A 10,372-nucleotide genomic window follows, 5' to 3' on the forward strand; every position below is an offset into this window, starting at 1 on the left:
TTCTTCAAACATTACAGTAGACATATTTTGGTTTACAAACTGTATTGTTTCATCAGTTAGTAACTTTAGCACTCTGCTAACGTATCCACCATTATTGTTTTAAGTGTTCACAGTTTAGCAGCTAAACTTTAGCTGTGGGCACGATTCGCTTGCATAAGTGTTTTTGTATTTTCTGTCATTATTATAAGAACGGATTGGAGCACTATATTATTTTTATGTAAAGGTGCTTTGTCAATGGTAGCGCTTGCTAACTTGCTCAAGGACTCCTCTCTGTGCCAATCACAACAGGCTTGGCCAGCTGACCAATCAGAGCAAAGTAGGCTTATGGAAGGGAGGGGTTTGCTCCGAACTTGCTTGGAACGAATCGTTTTGAAATCATTGGCAAATTACTCTAATATTAAATGTATATTTTGAGAAAATTACAATGATTTCTGACCGTAGATGCATTTAAACCTGTTGTAGGGGACTCCAACACAATATTAGGACACTTTAAAATACCATATGACCTGCTCTTTAAGAATAAAGAAGAAAAAAAATCCAGTAAATTGAAAAACTTGTTGTACAGATTTTTTTTTCTTGTTATAGTTATTTTAACTGGGAAACAATACAAAATTACTGATTAAACAAGGCTTTTTGCCATGCCAACCCCCGGTAAGGGACAGATGTAATAAATGCATGCTTGCACAACAGGCATACGCATTAACACTTCCAAGTCTCACGATTGCTAGAATGACTGTGATTCTTACAGATTCACTCTGTTCCTCAACTGCTTTCACGCCATCTTTGAAAATATGCTTGCTCTTTTTTTTCATATGTGAGTTTGCCTTGGACTCTGAGGCTCTTTTGAAGCATTGAAAGGACGGAGAAAAACATCCTCCTACTCTGCTTTCTCTATAAAATTAATCAACACTTGCTGCCATCTCCGATCTGTAATTTGAAATGTATGACACCTTGTGTTGACCAGCTTTGACTGCCTTTCTACAAAACAAAAAATGGAAAGAGAGTGTGAAAATATGTGACAGTTAAGTTGCCAGAGAGCAAAACTCAGTTGACCGCAAATAGTCTTCAGAAAGCACAGCGTGCAAAATGCATGCTCGCTCTCATGCACATGGTAACGGCATGTTCGCACACACACTGTTAGCATACGCTGCTCACGCACTGAAAGACTAACTACAGAAACTGGCAATGAACAGGCAAAAGAGCACATCCACCGATTTCTTCTCAGGTAGACACCTCTGAGCGCTCCCTCAGTCTGCTTTTTCTCTCTCTGTGTATCCTTTTTAGTTTTTGCTGGCTCACCTTGTCTTTGTCTATAACAGGCTATCATTTTGTAGAACTGGCTAGTCTTTGTGGGTGTATTTTTGTGGGTGAGTTCAATGTTTATACAGTATTGATATTGCAAGACATGGTTTCAACAGGTGTGTGTTCTTTTCATCATGTATTTAAATATATAATGCTGAGTATTTACTGTAAAAAGAATTTACTCTTCACAGAAAAAAACTACATATATGGTAAAACTGTAAATGGTTAACATTTCCAGAAGTCCCTGTGTGTGCCCCATATGAGATTATATTTTGTTTTGTCTCCTTATTTTTGTTATTTGTAATTTGCATTAGGGTTTTCTTAGTGTTTTGTTTGTTTGTTTGTTTGTTTTTAGTTTATATTTATTGCATGATTTTAGTGACATGTTTTATCCTGATGATGTTTTGTGTTTGTGTGTATGACCTGCGCACTGTCTATATATGAGTATTGTCCATGTTTTTATGGACAGGCCAATCTGATTCATCATGTCTTTTTATTCTTCTACCTGCATTATTAGTATATTTTAATTATTATAATTTATTATAATATGTATCTTACATATGAATATCCAGTTATAATTAGTAAAATATTCAGGCACCAAAATACTATCCTGTAATACATATAACATTATCGCTGTATTTTTTTTACAGTGAATTTCTGGCAAACACAGCTGCTTTTTTTAACTAAATTTAACGGGATTTATTTTTTTTTTTTTACAGTGTTTAGTAGTTGGTGTTGTTTGTGCTGACATAAAATAAGATTGATTGGATAGCAGAAAAACTTAAGACTTGGGAAAACAGTAAATGAGCCATATGCATGTGAAGCATGTTTGTGTGTGTATATGCATGAAGGAATAAGAGTTGATGTCTTCTCAAGGAAACATGCATTACGAATATCAGTAATCAATAGTAATGGACGTAGTAACAATGTGAGTATGTGCACATGACATTTTGGTCCATGCATTCTGTAGACAAATATCCCTGATCTTTGGAGCCTGAAATACAGTAGAGGAGAACACATGCAGACCTGAGCAGCTGGAGGAAAAGAGAGCGAGCGAGAAAACAGATCAGCTGCTGTATTACTCTCTGACCTACTTAGAAGAAGAATTCATCATAGATTTTTTTGCCAGTCTTTTGTTTAGTAATTGGTTACATACAATCATATAATGAAGTTATTAATCTGTGGCTCTCTTGTGCTCAAGGTTCACTTGAACTGTAGTAAAACTGAAAGCTTTTTATAAGCTTTTATAGGACTGGAAAAAATGTAATTTTGTTGTGATTGATCATGTAATGTTATGTTCATATTTTGATCAAATCAAATGAAATGGCACATTTGTGTAAAGAACATTTCTAGTGATAATCTTTGGTTTATTTCAAAGATATTGAAATGTTAGATTTGGAAACTATGGCAGGTAAAGTTTTGTCCCATGTCTGACATGCTTTGCATGCCTGTCTATAGATGAGGGTGGCTTTTTAATGCAATATGGTATGTATGTATGACATGTACAGTCACACCAAAATTTATTCAGACACCTTCAACATTTTACACATTTCACAGTTTATTCGCTATAGTTTAGAAGATGGTAATAAAATATGACAAGAACTCAGAGTTGAACTGTGTCAGAACAAATTAATCTTGATAATGTCAGATAACACTTAAGCAAAACATGGTCAGATTAAAGTGTCTGAATAATTTTTGGTTTTACTGGTAGTCCACTGTATGAAGCATTTTTGGGTATAATTTGTCACAGTTTACTTTATTTTGCTATCCTCACTTACATAAATGAAATATAGTGTCCTGTACCCACTATTACAAAAAAATATAAAAAAAGATATCTGGTGTCTGAATCATTTTTGGTTTGACTGAATGTTTGTGTTTGTTTTTGTTTTTTTCTAAGGATTTCCTCTTTTCTCGCAGTAACACATTATTTAGGCCTAGAGCTTATGGTGTTATAGTTGTTCAATCCCCTGCACTGTGTTATCAGACTTGGTTTTGTTATTGGATAAAGGAATATTTTGCAGGCAAATACAAACATGATTTGTTTGTTTATTGTGTGTTATACTTATCTACATTCCTGACCTGATGATCATATATTGACATCGTCTCTACCAGATCTAATTATGCCCTCCTACAATCATAAACACTAATTCTTTAGAATGCTTTACAGAATTCTCATTAAATCTCATACAAATTTCTGAATCGGTGTAACTCTCTTTAGCAACAAAACCATGAAGGCCTTCTTTCTGATTTGTTGTATTTGGTTGGTTGTTTATTGAAAACTGAATAACAGTTCAGACACAATTGTTATAATCTGTATTATAGTAGGAGTTTTTATCTTGATTTTAAATTTTTAAGTCAGATGTTTCAACGCACAAGCAGTTTTACGTTTGATTCTGAGTAAACCAAAAAAATGTACAACTTGAAAAAAGGATTTGTTGGATCTTGCAGGTTTTTGCTCTTTCTCACTTGTTTTTTTCTCTGAGGGAAATGCCCAATTACTTGTGTTTATCCAAGTACAACCTGCAGTGCAGAAGATCCAGTGCCGGTCTCCTTGAATGCATTTTCTTACTGTCGCTAATTATCTTTTTAAGAAATGTATTAGTATAACATGTGCAGTGCTGAACTGGTAATGTGTGAGTTAATTTGGTGCATTTATCCAAGAGGGGTACGCTTAGGTACCTTATTAAACCGAAGAAGCTACCTGGATAGTCTGTTTTTTTCCCTACTGATTTGTTTTTATTAAAAGTGTATGATTTTATACACTTTCATAAAATGAATGATAATGCAAATGCAGTGGCGGCTCCTGCCAATTCTCTCGGGGGGGGGCAATTCAATTGTCACCCATTCAATTGATAAATTAACGGTTAGTTAAAGATGTAAAGGAAACTGAACTACTATAGTATTAATTAAAAATAACAATCAATCTCTTGCTCTCCTTATGTTTCTATATGCGCGTTAACACAATTCAGCAGCAAATTAAGACTGAAGCCAGGATGTGGTTTTCCAAAAAAAAACGTTTTACTTCAATTTCAGTTTAATAAGAAATAATTGAAGTCACATAAATCACTATTTACACAACTCCCTTATATTACACTGCTCATTTACAACATTACTCACTTATATTACACAGCTCATTTGTATTACACTGCTCACTTTTGCACTGCTTACTTACATTACACTGCTTACTTACATTACTCACTTTCACTGCTTACTTACATTACTCACTTACATTGCACTGCTTACTTGCATTACTCACTTATACTGCTCACTACATTACACATGTAGTTGTCCATGCCATGTTCGTCACGCTCTCGGGATGGAACAAAATGCAGGGGTAACGTAGCAGAATAAAGAGTTAGCTACTTCGCAGCCCGCTAGCCATTTTTTCCGCTCATACCACGTCCTCGAAAATCCCCGTTTATACGACTTCCCGCCCTTTGTAGATACATGTTTGATGTTTAAATTTGGTCTTGGTGGTCCTAATTCTTTAATTGACAATTTATCCTTATTGCTACACCCGCCCTTGTAGATACTTATTTGATGTTTAAATTTGGTCTTGGTGGTCCTAATTCTTTAATTGCTACGACGACTGAATGGTATTTCTTTCAATGACACGATAGAATTCATCTGCGCTGAGGTGGCATGATGACGAAAGCACGTTAGTGCTAGCCCTCCCAGAACCGTTTTTATACAGTCTGTGCCCAGAACTCATAGAGATTGCATTGCAGTGTCTGCAGTTCGAAAAAAATGATCTTTGCATGGAAGTCTAAATATGAGAGCACTCAGGGCGATTCTCAGTCTGACAGAAATCGGTCAAAAAGGGGCGGTACTACACAAAACGTGACTCGACGCTGATTGGACTATTTAGAGGCAGAACAAACAGTCTAGAATAGTGAAAGCTAGCGTAACACTGTGGTTGAATGTGAAAGAAAAAAAAATCCTCCCTTTTGCGCTTTGGTGGTGTGTCGCCCAATCGCCCTAATGGAGAAACCGCCCCTGTTCAAATGATATCCACTGTAATGTGGGATAAAAGGAACACATTTCTCATTTTCTTTTGGATAAAGGGGGATTTTAAACCTTACTGATGGGTCACAGAGACAATTTCAGCCAATGTGGGTGAGAGACAATCCTCTGTGTTTTCTTCGTCACACTTGCAATAATCTCTTTTTTTCCCTCTTTTTTTCCCTCTCTCTTGTGCCATTTGTGTTTTGCTCCCTTTCTCCTCCCCTCCATTGTGTGCATGTTACTGCGCTGATAAGGGCTTCACTTTGGCAGTGGCATAAAATAATCTCCTTTTTGATGTGACCACATCATGAATGGATTCAGCAGATTAAGTGGAAAAGGCAATAATTCTAAAAATTATTAACGTCCTCTAACCGAAAATGCTATAAATAATTGGATAAAATCAAAGCAGTGGTCATTACTGAAGTGCTCATTTAGAGAAGTAGAAAACGGCCTGCTAAGATTGAGACCAATTGCCCTCTCGATAATAGCATGAAGCCATGAGCCATTAAATGACACTTTGAAGTAACTGAGAATAAAACCAGGCCCTAATTTCTTGACAGGAGAAGGAATGAAGCAGCAGATCGCATTTAATTACCCACCTTGTGTACTGTATCACTGCATAACAACATCCTGTCAGGGATCCAGGACCCGAAATACTGAGGAGTTACAGGAGTTGAAATTCTGTCATTTCTTTCTTATCTGAAGACAAGTTTTGCTTATTTCGCCGATATTTTTTTCCCCCCAGAAACATTAGGCCTAAACCTGTTCCAAAACCTAATGAGCTGCCTACATAGACAACGTTATAGGCACACTGTCAATGTGAAGGCCTTTCAAGTTTTCTTTTAGTTTAAGATATAAATCAATTATAATTAACAGTTTTATTATACATTTACCAAATTTATTGTTACACTTTAATCCGTCTTTATACTTTTATTTTTACAGATCGTGGTTTGTTTCTCTAGGTCCATGACTCCATGTAGGCATTTGTGCTTTGAGAAGAACAGATTGGCCACTTCAGAGCTACCTCTATCTTGGGAGAAAAGTTACTGCTTCTAGCTATTTGTATCTAGCCATATGTTCATCTTTATAAAGCAGTGTGTGGGTTTGTGTACATGGTAGACTTGTAGTGGTTGCCTTAAAAGTTGTGTGTATATTCCTTCGAGGGGGCTATTAATTGTATTGCTCATTATCTAGCAGGCATTGATTGTGCACAGTGTCCGGCATTCAGAATGCTTCTGCACTGCTAATTGCATCTGCACAGTTACATTGAATTAAAAGATAAGACTTCTCTCATTGCAAGATTACAGGATTTAAATGTGTTGGATACACAGTCTCGCATACTCGCACACTATTGCTTATGGTTATAATAATGGAGATAGTAACGGAGTTGACTAAGACATGAGAGACAAAGCAAAGTTATCGATCTTTTTTTTTACAACAAGCACACATTCACACACATCTGTTCTGTATGATTGCATGTGCAAGAGTTTAATAGAGTCAAATGAATCTTAAGGAGGATTTGTCTTTATTCCATGTTTTCACTAAACTCTAGTAGTTTTTTTTAAAGGCAAGAGGTCGTGTGACATCTTTCGTTGATGGACATTATTTCCTGAATTCAGTTTCTGTGTAGTAAGTCTAATCTCACTCTGTATTACTGCATCTCTGGAGTTTCTGAAAAGAAATTAATACATTTATATTCAGCGAGGAGGCATTAAGCTGATCGAAAGTGACAGTAAAGAATTACAATGTTACAAAAAAACATTTAATTTTCGAATAAATTGTGTTCTTTTGAAGTTCATATTCATCAAAGAATCCTGAAAAAATGTATCACAAAAATATTAAGCAGCACAACTGTTTTTTTTAACAATAATAAGAAATGTTTCTTGAGCACCAAATCAGCACATTAAAATGATTTCTGAAGGATCATGTGACACTGAAGACTGGAGTAATGATGCTAAAAATTCAGCTTTGCCATAACAGGAATTAATCTTCTTTCAAAAACTTGAGCAGTAGTGTAGGTTAATTGTATATTACTACTAATAATACCTCACACACCGTATGTTTCTTTAGACTTCCTGAGCCCTGAACCTGTGCTCACCACTGGATGGTGTTAAAGTTGCTGTTTAATATGCCACCTTGTGCTTTAGCCTTTTCATATTCACTGTTGCACTAATTAAGATGTTATTAAACAATACATTAATCTATAACGTTTCACAGTTGCTGTGCTGTGAGAGCACCCATGGGCACAGATTCCAATTGTAAAGCACACTAAGTGTAACAGCTAAACTTCAACACATTAATTTTTTGGCTGTAAAAGGCTTTTTACCTTCATTCAGCATGAGAAGCAGAGGCTCGCCATGAATGAGAATGAGAACAGAGTCCAGCAGGCTTGTTCAATGTTCTGAAAAAAGATGAGATTGTTAACGTTCCATGTGGCATGTCAGTGTCTCCATATGAGATGCAAAAAAGCAAAACTACGACAGTGTTGTAATTCACTGTACTTACATTCTCTATATCAAACTCAAATTAACATGGCAATATTTCTTGCTCACTTGGTGAAATATTTCGAAATCTCATTCTCGCAAGAGCTGGCACACAGGGGACTCATTACCATATAAATGTGTTCCATGCACTCGTTTCATTGGGAAGACTTGTCTGCTACAGATTCAGGAGCTGTTTGCTTTGCAGATCTGTAAATGGAATGGCATAGGCCAGTCTTTAAACACATGATCCAGACAGGGAGTTGTAGAAATCCCTTCACCTCGCATCTCTTCTGATTTTCCAGATGTTTTTTTGTCATTCTCATTATTCCCTATTTCTGGTCTTCTTTTTGTCTTGTCAGATATGAGGGGTCCTCCAGGCCACTGGATGTCATGTGGTCACCCGTGTGCTGAACATGCTGTGTGGAACCCCAAATTCTGTGTGGTCACTGACTATCAAATGCTGCTGCTGGACAGAGAGGAGGTATCATACACACTGACACAGAAAGAGCCTTTTCTCATGCTTCACACATGTCCGTACAATTTTTCTGAACTGGCTATGGTATTTACATCCATTTCTGGTGATCTGATCAAGTGGACAGTGATAAATATACTGTAGGTGTAAACAGGTTTCAAAACATTTTGTCATCGGGTTACTGAAACCAGATTAGGTGGTGGTTAGAAATGCATAAGATCACATTGCATCTCTCATATATTTAGGAAGGAAACGTCACTGAACAGCTTTGGTATGCCTTTATCGATACTGATCATGTGAATCACATCTGAAGTTTAGTTATAGTTTTTTTTTTTTTTTTTTACAAAAAGAATGATTTTAGTCAAATATTTTGCTGTAAATGTCTTGTTTATGCTAATATTTAAACTAAAAAGTGTATTTGGGAGTAACAGTGGCTATTTTTGTATTTTTTTGCACTTAAAGCAGCACTATGTAACTTTTTCTGTGTTCGAAATTTGCAAAATGTATATAATGAGCGAGTGATCATGAATTCATCTTCCAAACTGTGTTTTTGTCTTATTCCGAATCACTACGGTACACTTATAATAAGTACTTATATTTGGACTATTGTAGCTTGGTCGGGTCGTCACCGCTGCGGAGTAACACATACCTGCGTGAATCGCCATAGACATAAACTTAGAGAAGTAGCTCCGGTTGGAATGTTAAATTAAATTAAATAAATTTATGCATTTAGCAGACGCTTTAAGCGACTTGCAGTGCATTTAGGCTATACATTTTTTATCAGTATGTGTGTTCCCTGGGAATTGAACCCACGACCTTTGCGCTGCTAACGCAATGCTCTACCACTGAGCCACAGGAACATGTTCTTATGCAGAAAGAATTGCAGCAAACTTCATATAAATATGTTAATATAAAAATATAAACTTAATACAAAAATATATTTTTATGTTATATCTATACAGGGGCGTAGCCATCATTTCAGAAGTGAGGGGGACAGAAATGTTATATATATATATATATATATTTAAAAAAATAATAATAATAAATATATATATATATTACAACATTACAATATAACATTTTTGTAATCTATATAACCTACCAGTCAACAGTTTTTGCAATTTCCTCATATGACTTTCTGCGAGAGAGCACCTCCGGCTTCGAGTATGAATGAAACATACACTGCACGGAGTGTTTAGCGCTCCGCGATGTTCATCTCGCCTTATTCTGGGTCCGAATAAAACATCAGATCATGCACAGACTATCCTGTCTCTTTGAATTTAAATCTATATTTATTCACACGGGCTCTTGAAAACCTCTATGCGAACACACTTGCCCGAAAAAGTGCGGGGGATGAATTTACGTGATATTAAAAGTGGGGGGGACACGTCCCCCGCGTCCCCCGCGTAATCTACGCCCCTGTATCTATATTATTATTATCTGAATTTTACTATTATATAAATGGCTTCTGAAAATTCACCTTTGCAATCACAGAAATAAATTACACTTTCACTTTGCTTTCTTGCACAGTAACAAATACTTAAAAGAAAAAACATATAAAATATAGTATAGTATAATATAATACAATATAGAAAAAAGAAGGGAAGAGGCAGAAGGGCAAAGTATTTTGTGCTGGTTGTGGGACTGAACTAGTGCAAGCACATGAGAGCGAATAGCGTGTTAGCTGTGTCATTGTGACATGTGCAGAAGTGCGGTACATCAGCAGGCTCCCTGAGCTCTTTTCGGCCTGGCAGACAAGACACACGGCGTTCCACAGGCGCAATCAATAGATGGCCCACACTTGCAAAGAATATATGCTTTGTACCGTGGTAGATAAAGAGTTTTCCACTCACACTGTATGTCGAACCCTCTGTTATCAGCCAGACAGCAGCGCTGTAATAAATCTCCACTCCTTTAGTACTGGCCAGGCAGAGCAGTGGTAAATGATTTTCTGCTGAATGTGGAGCAAAAGACAGATTCTCTTCTGGCAATATCAAATCTTTAATGCTTGGAGAAATTTGTTTATGTACTTACAGTACTTGTAAGATGATTTTTAATTAAAAAAAATGTTTTTACGTATATATATATATATATATATATATATATATAT

General features: G+C 36.1%; 1 protein-coding gene across 1 annotated transcript in view; it reads left to right on the top strand.

Annotated features, from left to right (window-relative positions):
• Window positions 1–10,372, top strand: part of LOC107693836 (disabled homolog 2-interacting protein-like) — a 171,142-nt gene that overhangs the window by 19,540 nt on the left and 141,230 nt on the right. The window contains exon 3 of the mRNA XM_016493359.1: window positions 8,150–8,271. Coding sequence (XP_016348845.1) covers window positions 8,150–8,271 — 122 coding nt within the window. The remainder of the gene's footprint in view (window positions 1–8,149; window positions 8,272–10,372) is intronic.

Source organism: Sinocyclocheilus anshuiensis, unplaced genomic scaffold, assembly GCF_001515605.1.
Source record: "Sinocyclocheilus anshuiensis isolate Anshui unplaced genomic scaffold, SAMN03320099.WGS_v1.1 scaffold1392, whole genome shotgun sequence".
NCBI lineage: Eukaryota > Metazoa > Chordata > Actinopteri > Cypriniformes > Cyprinidae > Sinocyclocheilus > Sinocyclocheilus anshuiensis.